Source organism: Tyto alba, unplaced genomic scaffold, assembly GCF_018691265.1.
Source record: "Tyto alba isolate M040663 unplaced genomic scaffold, T.alba_DEE_v4.0 Super-Scaffold_46, whole genome shotgun sequence".
NCBI classification, from domain to species: Eukaryota; Metazoa; Chordata; class Aves; order Strigiformes; family Tytonidae; genus Tyto; species Tyto alba.
In genome coordinates this window covers 7,957,818-7,980,807 of record NW_024881322.1, presented here as the reverse complement: position 1 = coordinate 7,980,807, position 22,990 = coordinate 7,957,818, and the positions used below count along the sequence as shown (strand labels likewise).

At 40.8% G+C, this 22,990-nt stretch overlaps 2 protein-coding genes across 2 annotated transcripts in view; both read right to left on the bottom strand.

The window, feature by feature from the left end:
* Positions 1-13: 13 nt before the first annotated feature.
* SNRPD1 (small nuclear ribonucleoprotein D1 polypeptide) lies at positions 14-5,739 on the bottom strand. The gene is made up of 4 exons (XM_042806371.1): positions 5,552-5,739; positions 5,324-5,400; positions 2,542-2,733; positions 14-193 (listed from the first exon to the last, which is right to left on the bottom strand). Exons 1-4 carry the CDS (start codon positions 5,563-5,565, stop codon positions 117-119), a joined length of 360 nt encoding a protein of 119 aa, XP_042662305.1. The 5' UTR covers positions 5,566-5,739; the 3' UTR covers positions 14-116.
* Positions 5,740-6,587: 848 nt separating this feature from the next.
* The window catches only part of SACM1L (SAC1 like phosphatidylinositide phosphatase), a 32,174-nt gene continuing 15,771 nt past the window's right edge, over positions 6,588-22,990 (bottom strand). Inside the window, exons 6-20 of the mRNA XM_042806434.1 lie at positions 22,503-22,562; positions 20,922-20,955; positions 18,078-18,179; positions 17,234-17,319; positions 16,955-17,041; positions 16,448-16,516; positions 16,261-16,340; positions 14,151-14,249; positions 11,320-11,458; positions 11,020-11,089; positions 10,862-10,934; positions 10,317-10,410; positions 10,146-10,238; positions 9,384-9,441; positions 6,588-8,690 (exon numbers count right to left, since the gene is read on the bottom strand). Of these exons, the coding sequence (XP_042662368.1) occupies positions 8,554-8,690; positions 9,384-9,441; positions 10,146-10,238; positions 10,317-10,410; positions 10,862-10,934; positions 11,020-11,089; positions 11,320-11,458; positions 14,151-14,249; positions 16,261-16,340; positions 16,448-16,516; positions 16,955-17,041; positions 17,234-17,319; positions 18,078-18,179; positions 20,922-20,955; positions 22,503-22,562 (1,281 nt within the window). The 3' untranslated portion in view covers positions 6,588-8,553. The remainder of the gene's footprint in view (positions 8,691-9,383; positions 9,442-10,145; positions 10,239-10,316; positions 10,411-10,861; positions 10,935-11,019; positions 11,090-11,319; positions 11,459-14,150; positions 14,250-16,260; positions 16,341-16,447; positions 16,517-16,954; positions 17,042-17,233; positions 17,320-18,077; positions 18,180-20,921; positions 20,956-22,502; positions 22,563-22,990) is intronic.

Here is a 22,990-nt window from a genome sequence, read left to right as displayed (position 1 = left end):
AAGGAAAGACAACTTTCTCACATTTCTGTTTATTAAAAATGGATACCATAAACAAGACCTGTACAAAAAAATATCCAAAATTGCCCAGAATTTGGTAACAGTTATGCGGTGAGAAGTTATCGTCTTGGGCCCCCTCTTCCTCTTCCACGACCTCGGCCTCTGCCACGGCCTCTGCCACGGCCTCTTCCAGCAACTTAGCAGATGAAACAAAAAAGATAAATCAGGTGAGACCCAGGAATGCTTTCATTACAATTAAAACATTCACTATCGAGCATAAGTAACATAACATCTCATCACAGGGAAGCAGTGAGTCAGGTATTTTAGGTCTGTTAATGCTCAGTAAGTTTCAGAAAATACTTCAATCTCTCACATCAGGTTTTCCAGTAAACAGCTCTGACAAACAGCTGTCTGCCTGTGGCATCACTGTGGAAAACAAGGCGATGTAACAGCTGCTGCTCCCAAATGCTGGCAGCAAACTGATTCCTCCTCTTTTTTTTTGACAAAATCTATTTTTTTCAGGCATCAGAAAAAGCATATGCAAGACAAGTGTATTTTGTTACTATTCATTACAATAGAAAAGATTATTTTTTTTTGCCACAGCTCACACTGTGGTTTATGAAACACTCTGCTAAAGGGAAACACAGGGTTTACCGTGCTGTGAGCCTCCCAAGCTCAGCCCCTCGCAGGCACTGTGCGAAAGGGCAGCACCTTGAAAGGCTCCCACCACCAAACAGCCCCTGGTGTTTCCAGTGATGCCTCTGCCAATTGCAGACATAATTCTCAGGCCAAGGTCCTCGCTGCGGGCTCCTACTTTTAAACACTGCTACTTAATGGGAAAGGGAAGACAGAATCACAGAGTAACTCGGGCTGCAAGCAACTGCTGGAGGCCGTACGATCCATGCGGTGCTAAGATGTAATTTCACCCTTTTTCCTAAAGCAACACACCCCCATCCCAGCAGGTTGCAAGGCCATCCTTTCAAACTTTTGAAATTGTTGGTTAATTTCAAACAAGTTTGTCAGTGGAGGGCTCAAAAAGATACTTAAAATTCAGCAGAAGTGGGTGGCTGGGTAGGAGCCCCACAGCAGCATCCACGTGCAAGAAGCAGGCTGTAACAACCGCTGTGTTCCATCTGACAGTACACAGGTTAGAAATGCAGTAAAGGCAGAAAGAGCAGAGCACAGGAAAAATCTGAGAAGCAAGGCAGCCTTTGCTTTGCTGGTAATAGACTGACTCTGGGAAATACATGGATAATCAAAACCTGACTGCACGATGACAACGAGCAGACAGTCCTGCCCCCGCGCCCCCCAGCAGCCACCCTGGCCGAGCCCAGAGCAGGCGCCCGACCCTTCTGGGGTCAGAGGAAGCATTCTGGATTAAGGCAAAGCACAGCGCGGGGATGTTAAGGCAAAACACAGCGCAAAGATGCAGGGAGTGTTAAATCGAGGTGAACAGCGTTATCACAGCTCCTTTCCTGTCCTCAAAGCGAGAGAGAGATGTTCTTGTTCACATCACAGCGTGAGGTTCAGGAAACAAATCAATCTGACCATGCTCGTTTCTCCCTGTGGTCAGATTACTTTTAATGGCCGTGAGAGGAGCAGAACGCTTTCAGGAGCTTTTTCCTTGTTCTCTCTAAAGACAGAGCCGCACCACTCCCGCTCTGCGATGCGTGCGCCCAAGGGCTCCTCACACCCTCTCAGGGGGTAACCACACCAATTCACAACACACCCACAGATCAAAGACCCCAGATCCCAATAAACACTTATTACAGGAGAAATGGCGCATTATTTTTAAGCACAATTAGCTTTCACTTACAACTTATTGTTTTAAGAACACAGATTAACTGCTGGGCAATATACTGCCTCAAGACAACCTACAGGTTTTTCTGGGGCTTACTGGATCTTAAGCTTTAATAATATAGATTAAAACTGAATTACTCTCTCTACTGTTAGGCTTCTAGGGTAAATGTTTTTGTTTAACAGCCTTTTGAAAAAAAAAAGCTCCAGGAAGAGCTGTGGAACACTACTGGGAGCCAAAGCTCATCAGAATAAAGCCTGGACTCCTCAGCTACTCGTCTTTCAAATTTAGTTCTCAGCAGCTTAATCTTATCCACTACCAAGTGACATTTTAGTGAAGCATTCAGCACTGTTCAAGAGGCTGCTCTGTACTTTCTCATTAGGCTATGTGAACTTCCCCCTGCAAACTGGGGAAGCACAGAGCCATCTGGAGAAGAGGAAATGTAAATCTCTGGTGTCAACTCTGAGACTGTGATAGGTTAAGATTTACTCAAGTTTAAGAACACTTGATTTTTAAAAACAGATGTATGAAAAGCCATACACATCATGTCACATGAAAGCAAGCTCTGCAGATGCCATGAAGGTGGGCAAGGCAGACTTAGCCAGTTCAGTACCAAACCCTCCAAGATGAAAGAGCTAGCTGCCAAACGCAGATATTGAGACACTCAAATCAGATGGCTTCAGATTCAGGGTACTAAAACGCATACAAAGGCAAAACCAACACAGACTGGGAAAGCACACACTAACCTGCTTCTCTCTTCTTGGATTTGACTTTCGGTTCAACATCCACTAGCAAAGTATCCAGAGGCAAACTGTCTGGCAGAATGAAGTATCGGATGTTATTCCCTCGAATACTCAGCGTCTCCAGCTGCACAGGTTCTCTGTTCTTCAGTGTCATTTTCACCGCTTTGAGATGTGTATTCATACTGACATCCACTCCTGAAACAACACAAGTCTAATTTCAGGGGTGAAAATCTACAGGATGGTCCCACGTTGGCTATTCTTAAGTATGCACATACTTCAAGATTTATCCTGTTCATTAACTCCTGATTTTGCCGGTTACTGACCATTCAGCCTCTAACTGAAGGAAACTACATGTCTTTTTCTAAATTAGGCTCGCTGATTTATCAGTTGCTGCCTTTAACACCTCACTGCTAGATACCTTTCTCTAGGTCCTGGCAATAGCAATTTTGTAAATGGTCAAAACAATTCCTTTGAACAACAAATAAACTGCCACAGAACACACCTTCGAGGAGGAAAAATAACTTGATCATTTCCTCTTTCTGTAAGCCTTAGAACAATCCAACTGCTAAGGCAGCATTTATTTTCTGATAAAATGCATCTAAGTGCTAGCATGGTATCTTCCATGCAAGCATGTACAATACACTGCTGTAGGGAACAATCACTGTGGTTACAAATTCCATGACCAGCCAGTATGTAGGAACTGTATGGAATCAGTGCTGTGCCCACTACTGTGCTACATATAACCTGAATTGTAGGCGAAAGGTGCAAATTGCAGTTTACAAACAGCAGCTAATTCAGTGACAGAATGAGCAAAATTTTTAGCGTGTTCAAACTTCTGTGCAAACAATGCTTTGCGGTAAAAATAACTATTGTTCCGCTTCACAAACACAGAAGGACAAACTGTAAGATGTCTTACCACAGTCAATAACACAAGTGGGTGACAGGCCAGAACCAGAACCACCAACTGTGCTGTGCTTATTCCATGTATTTTTCCTGTCCTCTCCCCTTCCTTCTGGATTTTCCCCAGCTCTCTGGCACCTGCACTCCCCTGACCCCCGCTCGCTTTGTGTAAGGTGCGTGCCACAGGCGACCTGCCCCCGCTGCCAGCCAGCTCTGGCCAGCCCCCACAGCCTTGCAGATGGCACAGCAATTCCGAATGTAGTTAATGCACCAGTGTAAGGGAAGATTGTAATTTTAAAAATACGGATTGCATTCAAAGTTTTTACAGATTCTTGGCAGAAAATCAGAGAGTCTTTGATCAACAATGAAGCCCACAAGAGCACCGAGGTCAGGAGACAAGCAGCTCTTTCCCTTCCCACCTAGCTGGGTTCAACAGCACCCACTGCCACCAGATGCTGGGGTGGTGCGTCCAGCTCTGAGCAAATCTGATGGATCTGGCTGCAAAATAATGCCAGTTTCAAACTTTGCTAAATCTCAGCAGATTGCTACTGGCCGAAAAAGCACCTAAGCAACCCCCTGGAATACAACTCTGCCAAGTTTGAATTTTACTTATTTTCACAGTGTCTGGGCTGAACTGCTTCTCCAAGCAGCCTGGGGTGAGGGAAGGAGATGAAGCACGCTCACCAGCTGAACTGTAAAATACAGCGCGCCCCACCTACACACCCGGTCGTCCCTACAGTCACGCTAGCGCGCGCGCTCTCAAACAACATCCCTCACTGATATTATTAAAGCAAACAAAACAGTCTGCACGTTTTTCAATACACAGGAGCACCACATAATGAACCATAAAGGCCTTTCCTACAACTTTCAGTTCCGTGATACAAACCAGCACCTGCCAGGCACCAACACCCACAAGCTCCTCTGACAGGCCCCAGGCAGCAGCAGGGGACCCCAGACCACATTCCTAACGCCAGAATTCCTTTTTATCCTGTATCCCCCATCAAGCCATGTGTTTCCAAACTCGTTTCAGGAAATCAATGCAAATACACGCAAAGATGCATTTTCATATAAGTTCCAACTTACTCAGAGCAAAATCATGCACAACAGAAATAACTAATATTTTAGATTAAAACTGCCTACTCGCAAAATTTAACAAATCTAAGAGCATAGCAGCACTTGACATTTGCCATTTATCTGTGCTACTATTAAAAAAATAAGTCCCTCTTCTGGCGAGTCAGCTGTAATGTTTTTATTGCCGATTGCAATTTCACAAACCTAAGTCAGATGTACTAAAACACCTTACAAAAAATTTAGCCCTATGTCCACTAGCAGTTTGATACGGTAGTAAGAGCACCTCACCAGCACTACTGCGTCGCGAAAGGTCTAAGGAAATCCCGTGCTTCCACCAGCTTTGCCAACCGTGTGGAAGAGTTTACCCCCTCCACCCCCAAGGCTGTTGGTGAGCAAAGCCCGCAGGCAGGCTCGGAGCCTCCCGGGGCTGCATTGCATTTTACCGCCTCCCAGTAGCACCTTGTAACCACAAAGCTTATTACGAAGCCTTATCAGCAGCATAACTTTGACCACGAGCGACATCGCCCACTGGCCCGTCACAGGCCATCTGCGACTCACCAAAACTCCCAAGCGTGTTCGTGGCCGCCTACAGAAAGCTGGGCACAGCTCCGCGCCCCGCTCCCGGCAATTCTGCAACAAACGCACCTCGCGCTTGGATGTAAAGATGTGAACTAAAAACCAGCATCTTCCTGTATCGGGGGGGGGGGGGGGGGGGCGATCCCCGCAAGAGGGAGCAAGGAACAGGGAGAGCGGAGCCCCGGGCGGGGCACCCGCTGGGGGCGGGGCTGGGCCGCGGCCTCCCGGCCCGCCGTACCTGTGATAGTCCCGTGCACCTGCGTCCCGTTCTTCAGTTCGATGGTCACGGTCTCGTGGCTCAGCTTCATGAGAAACCTAGGAATTAAAAAAAAAAAAAAAAAAAAAAACAAACAAACGCGCACCAAGTGTTACCCCGAGCTTCCCGGGGGGGGCGCGCGGCCGGGCGGCCGTTGGGAGCGCGGGCCTCCTCAGCGGAGCGCCGGCTCATCCGCCTCCATCCGCTCACCTGACGAGCTTCATCGCGGCGGGCGCGGCGGCCGCCCCGCGGAGCGGCTCGGAGGGGCGCGAGGCGCGGAGCCCCCGGGCGGGAAGGCCCCGAGGCGCGCGCGGAACGAAGGCCTCGGCCCAGCAGCGAGCTTTCAATGGGCGGAAGCGCCGCCGCGCGCGGGGCGGAAGGGGCGGGGTCGGCGCCCCCGTCTCTCCCAGCGGCCCGCCGTGGGAGGGCGCATGCGCGGGGCGGTGCCCGGCTCCGCCTCTAGGGGCGGCTGAGGGGGAAAGGCGGGAACGCCAGGCTGTCCATCAAGTTTATTGGGGGGAAAAAAAAAAAAAAAATCAAGTATTTTTTTACAGAATTTAATTTTAAACGCTTCAAAAAAAGATCTAACAAACAAACAGTAACAAAACCACCAAAAAAACAGGAGTACAACCTTTAAAGAATTCATTAAAAAAAGAGCATCAGCATCCAAAATAGTAGTTTTGTCTGCGTGTGGGTATCTACTCACCTAGCAAAGCCTGCTCAATGTAGAATATACACAGGAGGCTCTCCAAATACTATTCCATCAGCGATTCAGAAACTCAGAGACCTGCGAGTTTGGGCAAACACACTTCACATCCTCATTTGCAATTGGCAAATGCAACTGTCTAACATACCACAGTGCAACGACAAACAAGCAAGCAGATGTGTGCCTGCAGTGAGGGGAGGAAAGGGCGAAGACAATTTGAGTTTGTCACTCCGAGCACCTATTGCTGTGGTCAATAAAACTGTCTGAAGCAGCCCGGTGAGGGAAGAATCCAGAGAAATCCAGCCACAGTAGGTCTTAGGCCAAGACCCAGCCAGGCCAGTGAAGCCAGGAATGTGACCCTAATGCAAACTCTAACATAGGGTACAGCGCAGGGTCATCAATATTTAATTAAGTACAGAAGAGCAAGATCTTCACATTCAAGGAGTAGAGACAAAAGCATCCTTCTGGTGAGCAAGAGTTCCTAAGGAATAATTTGGGAACAGTCCGCTCTAACGCACAAAATGCACCACAGACAGCATATCTAGAAAAGTCAAACATTTTATTGTCATTTATGAGTACATCATTTGTGACTTTAGAAATACAGACTCTTTGCAAAGCACTGAAATACAGGTGCCTTCCAACTTCTAAAACCTACATTATTTTGTCTTACAAACCCTTTATACTAGCAATTCAAGTTTGGTCACTGCTGCAACAGGTTCTTCAAAGATGCAAAGATTCAGTTCTAGGCTGCAAGATAACCGAACTGAGTTTCAAACGCCACCTGCCAGTGAGCCATCAAAACCATTACTCTCAAATATTGAATCTATGATGTTCTTGTACTTTGTGCCCATAATGGAGTTCACCTTTGAAAATATTAAGTTAGAGGATTTTCCAGTTAACCAACAACTGGTAATTCCATTACAGCATCTAGAAGCAAACAGATACTTTGCAAGTACTAGTGCTTATGAACAGGTTGTGTTTACACAAAACCCAGAGAGGCCTCCAGAAACATTCAAGGTTAAAATGAATAGTTAACAGTTGCAAAAATCTGTACATATTTTCAGTCGTAACACAAGAAAACACTAGAGTATCAGTGTTTTGTGTTCTAGCTTCAATAGCGACAACTGTGCTAGTCCTAGTATTCTACATGTTTCTCCCTTCCCCCCCGTTTAAACTTTATACTCGCACTCTGAATATACAGCTGTACTTACAGGAAATATTAAACAATGCACAGCGCCTTAAGCAAGTTCCATGTCTGGTTTTGAACAAACCATATAAAATAAGTGACAAAATAGTTTAAAATTGGTCCTTGATTAGGATTACTTATTTTTATACAGCTTGGAAGCACTAAATTTAAAGACACACATTTAGTATTAACCAGCACAAATTATTCTGTAGGGGTTTTTTTTTTGCCTTTTTTTTTTTTTTTTTTTTTCAAGAGCGTTACAGTATCATGCATGAAAAGCAAGCTGCTGCTCCCAAGTGCAAACATGGAGTTGACACTAACCACTTTCTCCTCAGGTTGTTACTCCTTTCATAAATTATTTCAACATAACCAAGAACAGAAGCAGCTGACTAGCAAAACAATATGAAGTTCACCTTTTACGTTGTGACCCATTCTTAAAGTAATGGAGTACTTTGGACCTTTAGCATAAGGAAGGTTCAATAAACACTGCAAAGGATTTTTACATTCTTTGATTTAATTTACATCTTTAGAAAGAAAATTCTGTATTTTAACTCACTAACTAATTAATCATCATCTGGAGACTGTAGTATGGAAACAGTGCAAGACATCTGCAACTTTAGGAACATCCAATTACACTGTCCTTTCATCCAAACAATGATTAGTAGAATATTGCATCAGTCATAGATAAACAAGACAGGACAAAATGCTCATTTTAGAAGAGCATTAGGATTCAAAAATCTTTTCTATTTAGTGAAAAGAATCCACACAAATACGCACGAAGGACTCCTTAACATGGACTTTATCACAACAAATGTAATCCAGCTGTAAAGTCTTGGAACCAGACTTTTTATTGGTATGAAGCCATATATATTTAGAGACCATGATTAGAAGCTCCATTATTGATGCTTCAAGGTCTGGGTTTTTTGACACATGAACAGCATCAGAGCTCTCCTGTCAAGCCAGAGATCAAAAATTCAGCTGAAATAGCCCAGGTGAACTATAAGCTTCAGCAGTCCCCTTCCACCCTAAAACATTCCCGACACCAAAAAGCTGGCTTTCATCTTTGCATTACCTCAGTAAAAGTGGAGCCCCCTCCACTAATGCAATATTCCAAAGACCATTGCAACTAAGACTGTCAAGTCAGGTCTCAGTTGAAAGCTACCACCACCAAAGGACACCATTTTCTTCCTCCTCCACCCCCCGCGCTGCCAAGGAAGAATGTTAAAAAGACCACTACTCTGTGTGGAAAGCAGGTCAGTAGAGACTCCAAGTGTGGCTTGAGGAATCCTCAGTACCAAGCCGCTTTCCACACACACAAATTCAGTCCATTTTCTCTTTCTGGACTAGCTTGGGTGCATCTACAAAATCCTTGCCGTTGTAAAGGATGATGGCAAAAGTTCCAAAGCTTGCACTTCCCCAGAAAAGCACGTAGGCCAGTGTCTCAGTCCATGTATCACCTGTTAAGAGTCAGATGAACATTTTAGTTCATTATCTCTAGTTACCAGGGCAAGGTTTTTAGTACTAAAACAAAATATTTCAAGCCTTCCCTCAGAAATTTGCTGTCAAATGAAGTTAGAAGTCCTCCATGGGTACTGGGGTCTTTTCTTTTTTCTACTCCCTTCCCTAGGGAAACTGTGTTTGCCACACAGTTCTTAGAGCATTTTGAACAGACAACTACAGAAGTCAGAGTCAACAACTCTACTGGCATTAACATTAGAAAACTGAAGGCAGAGGCAGCAGGCAAAAACTTTCACAACTCCCACCACAGATTTAGATTGGGGGGGCATCCATCAGAACAGGTTTATGCCTATATCTGACTTTCCTGAACTGTCCTTCTGCCCAAAATTAGGCAGGTATTCTTCTGGGGATCCATCCAGCCTATAATAAAGCTAGATGTCTACTCAGGTACAACTAGATTTGGGGGCAATTAGCTGCCCCTTAAGTGATTTCTACAGAAGTTTTAACATTGTCTTCCATAGTACCTCAGGTTCTTCCACATGAAGTGCTAACCCTCAATCTCCAGAGCCATGCTCAAACACCTTTTAGTATGACAGAGAAGCAACTTTATACCGAATAGTTTCTGGTAACCATTTATAAAAAGTCCACACAAGCAAGTTGATTTTGTGAAATTAAACTCAGTAGTGACTTACCAGCCATTAGCAAACAAATAATGCACATGGAGAAAGCAACCACCATAATAATAGGCAACTGGGAAAAGAGAAAAAGAATAATTACTTGATATAGCAGCACATATATCCTTAACTTCCTTGAAGATGGGCTGCACTGCAAAGCTATTTACTTTGCAATACTCTGCTTTCCAATGAAGTTGCTTTAATTCCCAATTCACCTGCTATTAGGTACAAATAAAATTTTGGATAGCTCCAAAATTTGGAAGAATGTGTTTAATAACTAGGTTAAGAATTAAAATACACCTTCTATCTATTAAAAGAGAAGTTGAGGTTTGTGTTCTGTTTTTAAAAAAATACACCAGTCACTACTTAAACACAATGTCCCTAAATCCCATTTCACAAAACAGCAGGGGAAAGGGAAAAAAAAAATTTTTTTTTTTTGTTACAGTCTATACTTCTGCATGAAGTATGAGAAGACATCTTCACAAGCTTCTTCTGCAGAAGGAAACAGTCATTGATGGTGACTAGTAGAATCTCTCCCTCTCCACTTGATGAAGCAGACTTAAAAAAACCAAGCAGCGTTTTTTTCAATACCTCAAGGACACTCCATTTTCTGTCAAGGGAACACTCTGGGTTTAGTCCTATAAGTAGGTATCATAGAAACATAACCAGATTATAGGGATGCTTCATTACTAAATAGACATGTTCTACTTAGTCATATGAAGCAAGTGACTAAAAGGTTGTATGTGTTTCTCCAATCATGAATAAAGTCGCCATACTTACAGCTAAGAACTTCCAATCTTTCTTGACATGTAGAGGACTAGCAGGTTCTACTTCATCCACTGAATAATTTCCAAGAAAAAGATCAATTGCATCCTAGAAGAGAAAGGAAGAGTTAAAATGCACAGCAATGTTTATCAAAAACATTCCCCCAGAGTTAAGCTTTTAACTTACTTGTCTAAATCCATCAGAAAAGTTATTTTTGTAGTAACGTATTAATGAGTTCCAGCCATCCATTATTAAGCCCCACTGAGTTCTCTTCCCAGTTCTGCAAAAAAGTTTTGAAAAATATTTAAAATAGATTTTAAAATTCATGAAGGTAATTTCAGATTTACTGCTCTTTCATTGGTCAAATGTATACTATGTTTAATGAATACCTGCATGTAAATACATTTATCTAGTGCTGCCTCTGCATTATTACCACATACTTGTAACAAAGTTTGAAAGTAAAATTACACTTCTCTGTCCCACAATATAATATGCCTTGAAGAGGCACATTTTCTCGGTTTTATTTCCAGATAGCCTTTTCTCCTTTCATACAAACACAGTGAAGAATGGTGTTCTGTAGATTCTTGTCTGACATTTTACCAGTTGAACCACTGCAAAACTCATTAATGGCCTAAGCCCCAAATTAACAACCTTCTCAGATAGGAAGACTTAAAGAAAATCCCAAACATGCCCAAAAACCTGGAAGACCTTTACAGAGAAAGTTGACTTGCCTCGTGTAATCTGTCTTTAAGGCACCAGTTCCAGCATATTGTTTGGCACAAGCATTAGCATTATCAGCCCATGCTGTGAATAGGAAAATATTAGGAAAGATTAAGTTATGTACTCTGTTTGGAAAAAAATGATTGTCTGAACTCTGTAGACAGCCTACCATTTTTGTAGATTTTCTCAAAGTCTGCTTGCTCTTCAATTCTCTGTCCAACATGCAGAACACCTAGCCTCTAAAACAAAAAGCATATTGAGGCTCATTAGTAGTTTGCTAGAAAAATTAGGATTTGCTTTCAGAAAAAGTGGTATTTATTAAACTAGAATCTGGCCAGTGCATTTCAAGTAAGTAGTACAGTAACTCGAGTATGCAATTTCTTATTGCGTAGTGTTAAAATTACATTTCCATTCCAAACAAAAAGCCTCTCCCCTCTTGCAGCTTGTTAAACAATAATGCAATATTTACCTGAAGCTGGGCTTGAAGAGATCGGCGTGCTAACAAGCTCTGAATCACATTAGTCCGATCAAGGCAGTCCATGCAGTTACTGCGGAATATTCCTTCCTGCTGAGTCACAGTTTTACCATCGGAATCAACTAGAAAATAACTAACACATACAATCCACTTAAGTATTTAGACAGCAATCCTTATAAACCACACATCTTTCAGAAGTAAATATTCTAGCAACCATGACAGAGTTGTCTTGAGTGTACAAGGAGTTCTTAGACATGTCCTTGAACTCCGACGCCTCCCTGAATTCTTCCCCTCCTACATTTAAAAAACAGCATCACTATATGAACATTTAGTAATCTCAGGTCAGTACTCACTCTTGCCATTTAGAAAGCCAACCAGCAACACTGTGTTACAGGCTACTGGGAAGAGCAGCTTCTGATGCAAAATCACTGACTTACATTTGATCTTTTTCAGTTAATATAGGGTCCTAGCTCCACAAGTATCAAGATCATTAGCAGAGAGTAACAGCAGAAGTAACCCGATTTGTATATACCTGGTCCAATCCAGTCACCACTGCATATAAAGTCGTATAAGCTGTCAGGCACACTTCTTCCAGGAAGGTAGTTGCATCTTTAAGGCCACTACTGAAAATCTGCTGCTGTCACTTACTCTTCTCTCCATTATGTGAGCATCTGGAGGAACAAGGTGTTCCCTCTTGCAGCTGCATATGCTAATTGCTACCTCAATCTTTTTAATAAACTAAACCAGGTGTGTCTAGTAATTGATAAGAAGCATCTCATTTTAAGTACTGCATATTAAATATTCTGGTAATTGAGATGGTAAAACAAATATGCCGATCAAGTTGTCCACTGGGTGTATGAACGGGACAGAACTGTACTTGTCCTTCTGCCACAGCATGAAACTTACAGTTGCCTAAAGATCTACAGATCATATTCTGTAGATTCACTACATTATGTAATTATGAACTCTGAATGTGCATATGATCCACTGTTAACTGTACAACATTTTAAGACTATAGTCTTAGAGTCATGCAATACTAAGATCAAGATCCTTAGAAGCATATGCATTTACTTTGCCCAACCTTGTGTTAACATGACCCATTTTTGTCATTCTTGGAGAATTAGTTTTGTTAAACCGTGTTTTACAGTGTTGTATGATTAAAGGAGACATTAAGACCTGTGAAATCTTCATTTTCCCCCCTTTTATCCCCTCAAGCTTTGCTTAGAACTGGTATTAGGGTAATTAGTGTAGTTGAAGAAGAGACATTTCTGGTTAATAAGATAGTTTAAGTGCTGCATCTCCTATAATTGCTCCAACAAAAATTGTAAACAAGCAAACCAACTCCCTCCTCAAGCCAACCAACTGCCCTGCCTTCAACCCCAGCAAGCCAGCTCTCCTGTGACAGGTTTTTCACAACTGGATTTAACCTGCAGAAAAAGGAGTAGTTTACCTTTATAGAATTGTTTACTTTCCTCAGGGTTGCAGAACTCTTTTCTAAGCATATCAGAACTCAGACTCTTCTCTTCCTATTTAAGCAAGTCACCCTAGATGACACAAAACAAGGCAAGGCAGAGCCAGCCTAATCTTGAGAAAGAGCCTTCATTTTCATACCTTGTTTTAGAGACGCATGCGCCTTTTTGTGTGCATCTTTTTCTTCATTTCAAGGAAACCTGGTTCTTTTGTAAGCCTCCAATGGCAGGTGACAGTATACAAGTCATGGGATTCAGTATTATTCATCCTAAGAAACCTACATTTTTTTTCCTTATTTGAAGCGCTCAAAGCCAATTTATCTTTCACCTCCTCATGTGTTTTTTAGGTTTGGCTTGCCTTTTTTTTTTTTGCGGTGGGCAGATAATATTCACTATCATCTGACTAATTTATACTATTCCCATAGCTTTCATTCCAGGCAAGAGATTTCATTCATGAGACTCGTGTTGTAGTCTGCAGCTCACCTAGTTTGTGTTTTTTTTTTTTGTTTGTTTGTTTGGGTTTTGTTTTTTTGTTTTTGTTTTTTTTTTTTTTTAAGATAGAATAAACCACTGACAGTTTTGTAATGTTTTAGCTGATTTACTTTGTGCTTTAGGCACAAGACTTTACAAACAGGAAGCAAGCAATCAGAAAAGCAGAACAAAGCAGTTTCCCTAACAATCTACATGTCTACAAGTAGCAAAGACCAAGAAGTGCTTAGAAGACACCTGTGGGACCAAAAGACTTAAGTTGATTTGGACATTTAGTCTACTTTTATACAATTAAATAGAATGATCATTTGTTTCTTTGTGGATTACTTATGTTAGCAAGGGTTAACAATCAGTGCCAGTGCCAAGGTTTGGTGCTACAATCAATGTGTATTAGAGAGAACACTTTTTAAAAGAGAGCAGATGCCTGTGGAAGGAGCACCGAGTGTTTGACACTACACAGCAGAACAGTTTGCTGTGAACAATGAATGGAATTACTATTGGATGAAAAAATATCACCCAAGGAGACTTTATTTAGCTTCAGTTACATGCATGCTCATTTCTTTGTCTAACCTTTTATCCAAAGGCACAAAGGCAGATCCTGAGTTACAATGCAGAGTTGGTACGATTCTCAGAACCATTTTATTGGAAGATAAAAAGGGCTTTGCATCTTACCCACCACCAGGTCTCTAACCTTGCACATGGTATCAGCAAGATATCAGAGATATGGAAACACTAATGCATATGAATGCATCTTCTTTATAGAAGATTACAGGTCTGGTTTACTGTGCCTTAATTCAAGACAATAGAAACTATGAGAAAGTGGTCTCATTGTAACAGTATAGAAGTAAAAGAACTGCAGAGCCTTACCTAAACTCATCTTGCTGTTCTGCTAGTTGATCCATCAAAATCTGAAGTCGATCCCACCTCATCCGACTGCACTCTTTATGGAAGTCAAATGCTACATATCTGTTCAGAGAGAAGCATCTTTTCAGATTACGTATGTACTGCAGTGAAGGTCTCAGAAAACCCCACAGGGAAGGGCTGATCTATAAATCATGTAGTGACAGAGGATTTGTGTTTCTTTAGAGATGGCTTCCAGCAAACACCTGTGGATTTTGCGAGTGCTCTATAACCTTCCTGAGGCTGCACTGTCAGTGTGCACAGTGACAGCATTTACATTTCTTTACAAGATATCACTAGTCTGGGGAAGCACACATTCAGTTCCAAGTTAGCCATTCTATATTCTCACTAGTATTTTTCCTCCAGAAAGTACAGAATGGATATGCCTCTGATTCCATCTCTATTTCCGCCCCCCCCCCGGCTTCTTTTGCTCTTCTCTCTTCCAAGAAACTCCACTGGGAACTTCAGTTCCCTTTGAAATACACACAGGTGTCGAAATGCAACATTCTTTGATGGCATGTAGCATAATTCCCTTGATAGCTCTCTAGAAACCTGAGACAGGTTCTGTTTAAACAGCTAACCTACTTTGTCATAAGAAAATTAAACAACTAATTTGGACAAGATTTTACCCAGACAATTTGTTTCTGGCAAGAAATGCTCTACATGAGTGGTGTTTGATTCGATATTATATACATACATTTATATATATGAATGCATGTATACGTTTGCTTTGAATTACAGGGCATTACATTCCTCCCCTCAAGTATTCATAATCCAAAACTTATTATTTGCCAAGTTTAAGACTAAACCATCTTTCTTCATGCAAATATATACACACACTGAAGATTCAAATCAGTCTGGCAGGTAAATGTCATCAAAACTGATTAACAAAGAAAAAGGTTTTTACCAGCATTAAGAAAATGGGGCTGACAAACACTGCTTTAACATATACAGAACAAAACACACCACTAAAACACACCCTGACAGAATTTTACATCTTGGTTTTCACCAGATGACTTCACAGCAAAGATGCACAGAATTTCACAAGCTTTGTACAGCTAAGGTATCAATACCAGCCTAGGTGTGACAAGTGAGGAAAGAGATCACCTTAGAAGAAGTGGTCTTTTTTAATAAAAACAAAAGAAAAATCCACACCAATAACACACAAACATGCCCCTGAGGGTAGTAAAAGCAGCACACAGAAGTGAGACAGACATCTGTAACTACCCTGGTGAAGGCAGCAGCAGAGCACCATACAAGCAGAAAAGCTTGGAAAAAATTCAAAGTATGTCAAGACTTACACAGGCATCTTGATTATACTCTGCAATTCCTTACTTATGCTTAGACAGAAGTGCATCCGTATTAAAAAAGGATGCTTTTTTGCTTACAAGTAGGATTTTGTCCTTTGACGTACGTGAATGACAAGAATACTATACAGCAATTTCAAGGAAAAGGTGGAGGGAAGGATCTGTGGGAGTTGGATGCTAAAGTCAAAACCCTCTAGAAGATCATGAAAGCAAGCACAGGCAGGTTGTGAAATTGTGTACTGCACTCAAGACTGCAAAGAGATAGAATTTGTCCTGCAGTTGAAGTGCATTCTCCACTCTTGGCCCACTGTTACACTGAGTTCCAGACATTTAAATTACATCCCCCGTACCGTTTCCTCCTTTATCTCAATACTGTTTTGCTCACACTCAGCACCCCATTACTGAGTTAGTAACATAACAAAGCACTCTGGCCAGAAGCTAGTTCTACAGGGCATGATTTCTCTTTCCTATAATACAGCAGATCTCTACAGTTCTCATAACACACTATTTTTCCAATACTGGCATTACCATTGCCTCTGAGCTTCCTCCTTTACTCCGTCACCTCTCCTTGTCCCATATTTGCTTCAGTCTCACTCCTACTTAGAATATGAACTCTAAGGTAGGGGCATTGGTTATACGCAAGTTACTTCATAGAAATAAAACTCAAACAAGTCAGACAGTTGGTAAAGGCCCCCAACTGATCACTTCATGAGTCTCAGAGGCAATGGCTCCCTTTTAACACAGGATGTATCATTTCACTTCACATGTACCTGACCATTCCATTTGCCATGCTGTTTACCATTTTCGCAAATGTTTGCTCAAGAGGCTTCTCTGAACCTTTTTGGTTAACCTGGGAAAAAGAAAAGAAAAACAAACGTTAAACAAGAGTGACAGTATTATTCAAAAGCCTGCTTAAAAGAACAACAGCTTTTGCAGGAAGAACAAGTGAAAGCATACCAAGTTGACAATCATTTGCTTTCCATAGCTAATTATTTGCGAGTCAAAATGTCTTTGGAAGCCATCCATCTAGAAAAGAAAGGAAATATGTTGACAGATGTATGCTACTGTTAAGATCTGTGATTTACAAGAAATCTCCATAATCATCTTTTTGATGATACTGCATAGGTAGTTTTACAACTAAGAAAAACTATTTATCATAATAGAGAACATCAAACACTTCTACCTTCATCCCCCCCCATTCAGCTCTCCTTATTAAACATGCCAGAGTACTGTGCAGCTACTGGAACTGCTGCAAACAGGAATCAAAGAGAAACTACTCCCATTTATGTCTGGATTTGTTTCAGGCTCACCTTAAGGAGGAGCACAAGGCTTCCTGCTACTACTTTTTTAAAATAAAGCTCAATCCAGTATTGCAGATTTTTATTCTTCTGATTAGTTTGTTACCCTATCGTGCAAACCCCAGAAATACATTAAAGCCCCAAGACAAAACAAACACTCACATACATGATTTACTGACTTGCTGATCTGTGGCTTTGGTTTATACTTGAGGTTTGGTCTTTGAGACCAGAAAAAAGGAATCGATCCACGGGTCTGCAAAAGAATGAAAATAGTTCTAAACAACAAAGCTTACAAACTCATTTGTCATTTAAAAATAAAGCAGACTGGTTTAGTTTGTTTATTTTTGTGCATGCACATCTTGTATACAATCTATATTTAGAAACATAGGCAGATCTATCTATCTATACATCTTATGCCAGCAAGCAGTTCCTTACATTGGCTTACCTGAACGAACGATGCCTTGCTCCCCTTGTAATGCACAATTTGTTCTGTTTCAACAAAGTTAGCAGCATGTCCTTCTGAATCAATACCTATGTGAGAAAAAGATCTCGTTAACCAGCTCAGATGTGCTGCAGAACAGTGACAGCATATCAGCAAAAGGGTTCCTGCCCTTCCCTTCTAATGGCTCCCAAAGTATGAAAATACCAGAGACACCTACAGTTGGTAAACACACCTTTGGCAAAAGTTTAACATGAGCTGTACCAAATTTAACTTGAAGCAGCACAGTTGTGCTTAACACATTTGGTATTTCTAGTCCTAGAAATTAAGTAGTTTAATACAAAATAAGAGTGCTTTGACACTGTAATATTCACAGTTCAACAGCAATGGTACTGTAGAAACTATCCAGTTTCTTCAAAAGCATGTATGTTAGGACTGAGAAAGTAATTTAAATCCATTTCCTTATTCACTTTAACTTGAAACTATTAGAGACCACCACTATTCAGGGCTCCCCTGCCAGCAGGGACAATGCTCTTAGTTGAATTTACTGCTAGGCCAAAAGGGCTATTACTGGTTTAACTAGAGTTAAATGCAAATGTGTAAAGTGTTAAAAACCTCTACAAAGCTTCATTATGTCTAGGAGAAATAAAGAAGAGTCAGTTTTAATAAACACCAGAACATGCTTCAGTTCATCATACAAGTTCCTAGTACTTTCTTCGGAGCAAGGACCTCTTGGGACAGGCTGCTGTAAGCATTCTTTTGTGCAAGTCATTATACAGCAATTACTATGAAGTCACATGCACAGATATAATTTGCATTATTTTTAAAATAGATCAATTTGCTATTTTACCTCTTACATAGTAGCGTACACCAGCCCTGAAACAGCTTCTTCTGGAAACAAGCAGCCAGTCAAAACACTTGCCATTAATAGAACAGGAGTGCATAGTGATAACTAATGAATAACGCTAAGAAAAACCCCCAGAATTTCATTAGGATATTTTCATACATCAAGAGGTAGGAAACATCAAGGAACCAAGTGACCACGTTCAAAGAAATTTGTAAACATTTCTCACATCAATAACAGTTGAACATTAAACTTGAGAGAGACTAATTTTAATATTAGGATTAGCGTGTGTATCACAAAAAGACAGGCTATAGGCGATGCCACTGATGAACACACATTAAAACTGCTATAATTGAGAAGACAAGATTTTAAAGAAGATTATCTGGCTTTATGGTCCTGCATGTATTGTTAAATGAATTGATTTATGAAGTTCTACTCAGCAATACATTCATCACATCCATAATTTTATTAAGCTATCTTAATAGTTCCTTGCCTCTATTGCTCTTCACAAAAAAAAAAAATACAACTTCAAAACTTTTCTCCTAGGCTTTTAGAAGAGCGAGTATCTTGGGCTGTTATACCTTGCACTTGTAAATGCAACATACATCACATTTACAGACACCAGAACAAGCAGTAACATAGACTGGCTTTTAAATCCATGACAGGAAAAAGAATGAACACATACAGAGTCTCCAGTGCGAGCTGGAAGACCAAGAAAGGGTGCATAGCCTGAGCAGGAAACCAAGTGGCAGATAAACAATCTGGGACTAATCAACGAACAGGGGCCACTGACGACTAGTTTCAGTTTTAGAGTCTTGTTCTGTGCTGCTTGTAACTGCCTTTATTTGGACTACAGTAAACTATCACGTCTAGTAGAGAACAGCATTCATCATGAATAGTTTCTCCAGGTAGATTCACAGGCTTTCATCTTTGCCTCTAAAAAACTGAAACCTACAACTTTAAAGCAAGCAAAAGACCAAAATAGTATTTTTTACAAGCTGCAGTATTAGCATACTGCAGACTTCCATTCTTTTGAGGAATTTAGATACTTTGTCTCAAGGTTGGTAAACAAGATGTATTTCCTTTTTTAAAATAGAACAGTTTCCCGTGAAATCTAGACTCTGAATTTATGATTCAAATGGGACAAAGTAGCTGCATTACACACGAGTACCTAAGCTAAAAAGCACACTGCCTGCATACATGAAGCATCTTGATTTGTGTGCATTTGTGCTGTTTGTAAAGAATTCAAAAAATACCAATTGGCCCTATATAATCCAAAATGTTCTCACAATTCATAAACTAGACTGTCAAAGACCTGTTCCTCTGCTTTCCTGGAAAACTGCTGCCAGGTTCTACACCCCTTAATTCAACACTTGTACAGCCAATAGTTTTCTGCAGGAAAGGCTACCTCTAAACTTAGCTGCTTCACAATAGTCAGCCCGTTTTCTGTCTGCAATCTCTATTCTATCTTAAATGGCAACTTGCTATTGACTACTTCCACGCACACAAAAGAGGGAAAATACATAATTTACTGTTCTTCAGAAGGTTTTTTTTTTTTTGGAGCAGCAAGAGAAATATTAAATGTAGCTTAGGCTTTAGGTGATCAGACTCAATTACCCAAGTAAGTCCATTATTTCTTATCACTGCAAGACTAGAAACCCAGTCCAGACAGTTGAACAAAATATATTAAGGTTTATATGGGAGAGGAATCTTTGATTTTAGTGAAATAACTGCTAGTGGCACTGTAACAAGTTCTGCTTAGGGCTCTTCCTAGCATTTTCATCACTAAAAATCCAGTTTCTTTGAATTCCTGGGTTCTCCAAGGTGTTTGGTTAGTATTAGAGCAAAGCATAGATTACTTATGCTAATTATTTATACAGTGAAAATAGGACAGAAGGTGTTAATTGTAGTATGCCAACTGCTAATTGCAATCCACCCTGACTCTTCCACTCCGGACCTATAGGATAAGGATTAGGTTGTTTTGACAGTTCCCTTTTGCTAACTTTCCTTGGCTCTCCACCTACTCCCACAATATCTTCCATTAAATGAAGTCACAGGAAAGAAGCAGCTGGCAGATCTCCAGTCCTAACAGTCCAACCAGAATAACCGATCCAGTCTGGAAGCTGGTCTTTGAACACACCTGAGGGGTCTTTGCAATGGAGGAACTCAGGAGAATGCAGCATGAGTTGCTCCGTCCAGTCTTGCCAGTCTTTTTCATGCTTCCAGTCCAGAAGCACCTGGGACTTACTTGATCACACACTACATGAGGAACACTGCCTCCAGAAAGCATTAGGCTTACTTGCAGCATACACCCCTTCTCAAAAATAAACTCATGACTGTTTTGCTAAAGAGGCTGTTACCCAAATTGTTGGTGAAGGAAAAGCAGCTGGCTAGAAGCAGCATTCCAGGAACCTTCAGCAGAACTCCTTATCCTTTTACTCACCAACAGGAACATCCATAAGCACTCCAAGTCAAAACTTTCTCCCTTATTTTATATCCAAAGTAAATGCTAAGTGAAGGTATCTTTATAGCAAGATAAAAAGTACTATGGTCGATATAAGAGCATTTGCCATAGTCATCCTAACCTTCAAACCCACTGAAAGACCGTTATGCAAATCATGCTTGTAAAATTAAATACGTAAAGCCTTAAAAGCAGAATATTTCAGCAAGTTAACATGAGTGGGCTAACAAACAATACGTAATGTTCATATCTGAATTCTTCCAACTTAATTCTGACATTGTGTTCTATGTTATAGCTGCCAACATAGTCAACTGAGCAGCCTTATCAGGAATCATTTTGCTGTTAGACTACCATATTCAGCACTAAGCTTTACAACATAAAAAGGATACATCCGTGCATCACTGGCGTAGCAAACCTATGGATCTGAAATACACACAACACATGTTAGAATATTAAACACTAGCAGCCAGAAAAGGTGAGTGACTATGCTTTGTCTAGGAGTTTGATAGCTTTACATACTTGATATCATTTACTTTTAGGGTGCAGTAATTTTTTCTGAAAAAAACAGTTCAAGGAAAGCAGTAATATATGTAACACTTACTAGCAGGAGGGTAAAAGTTGAAGTTTAATCCTAATTAAGTGACCTTGACAAAAACCAAGCTGCTTTGTCCTCTTATACATGACATTTACTTTTCTACAAATATGTCAGATATAAAGCAGTACACTCTGAAAACATTTTGATATGGTATTTGCTGTACCTTCACAGTAGGATGTAAGCAGAGATAGCAGTTATAACACAGGGTGTCAGTAAGGAATACTTCTACGAAATTAATACTCAAAATGCTCATTCCAGGTTTTTTCCCATTCTACTACTTCTGAATAACTTGGTCTTTCAAGAAGATTTAAAATTTTCCAATACTGGAAGTCAGAAATACCACCTCTCATTATCTAAAACTGTTACTACAGCAAGCCACCTGTAGTCAATATTAGGTCACACTTCCCTTCACATATCAGTTATCTGTGTTTTGTCTCCTACATCTGTTTTCACTAACCAGCCACACTTGGCTTTCTCTGCCATTCCCAGCTCTGCTTCTCTCTCATTTCCCAAGCTTTGTTTGCATAACACTAGCCAAACCATATACCCAGTCATATGCCTCTGGAATACGCACAACAGACCTTTGCTAATTCATATCTTCACATTCCAGAAGCACTACACAATCCAGCCTTCTGGAACAGTGCTGTCTAATGCAAGAGCACATCTACACAGGTTACTGAGCCAGAAATAGAAGTGCGTCATTCACTTTGATAAATGACAAGTACCAATAGAGAGAAAAGGTTGCTGTAGTGCAGACAATTCAAGAAGTTTAACACACATCTGAAGTCTCTAGAAGGAAAGAACGTAGATCAGTCTGCCCATTGAGGTGCTACAGTTGTGTCTCATGGCCATGTACTTGTATGTGCTGGACTAATCAATTCAAAGCCTACACTGTACTAGTCTTCATGTGAAAAACTGAAAGAATCTAAACTCTCAGTCTTACTCTTAACTACCAGCTTTATGACCTATTCACTACGCAAATGTAATTTAAACTGCACTCATGGAGAAAGATGCAAGACAGTAAAAAGTGATGAGCTGAACCTTGCCTATACCTAGAGGTAAGTAAGCAGCTAAACTTCAAAAAGCTTAAGAAGCATATCCTGTGCAGTGTAACTTCCCCTTTGGTTTCTACGAGCATGGTCTCAGCACAGTATCTTCAAATGCAGATATTTCCAAAAGTCAGCTTTACTAGATGTGCTACTGAGGACACTGACAAAGTCGGACACTTGAAAGCATAAGACTCTCACTATGCTAAACTAGAAGATGAATAGCCACGTTATCCTAGATTCTGGCTGTCTGAATTAAGAGACAGAATTACAGGAAACTGTTGCATAAAAGTATATTCCTCCTCTATTAATATAATCAAAGTGTTTACCTCTGGTTGAGCAGCAAATTCTCTAAGAAGATGTCCATTCCATACAAACCGTGGATCTGCCTGCAGTAAGAAAAAAAGCCAACATGCTTTTAGACACTGTCAGTTCTGCTGAATTCAGCATAAAGGCAGTATTACAGTATCCATGCATTACACAGGTGTAGGTGAACAGATGTACACGGAGATGGAATACCCTTCTTTCATCAGTAACCATAATATCCTCAACTAGCAATCTAAAAATAAAATAAAATAGAGTTAAAAGAACAGCAGTTCTCTCTGGTCTTTCAGGGTGTTGCCTGATAATCCAAGCACGCTAAACCATTAGCAACTGAGCTACAGTATGAGAAGAACTTTCCAGTGTTTGCCCTAAGGAAACAAGGCTTGAAGAAATTATCCAAAATTTTAAGAACAGTAGCAAGGTAACACCCCTAAAATGGGCAGAAGGTAAAAAGGCAAGGAGTCCCATATGCAATAATTAACAATTGTGAGAA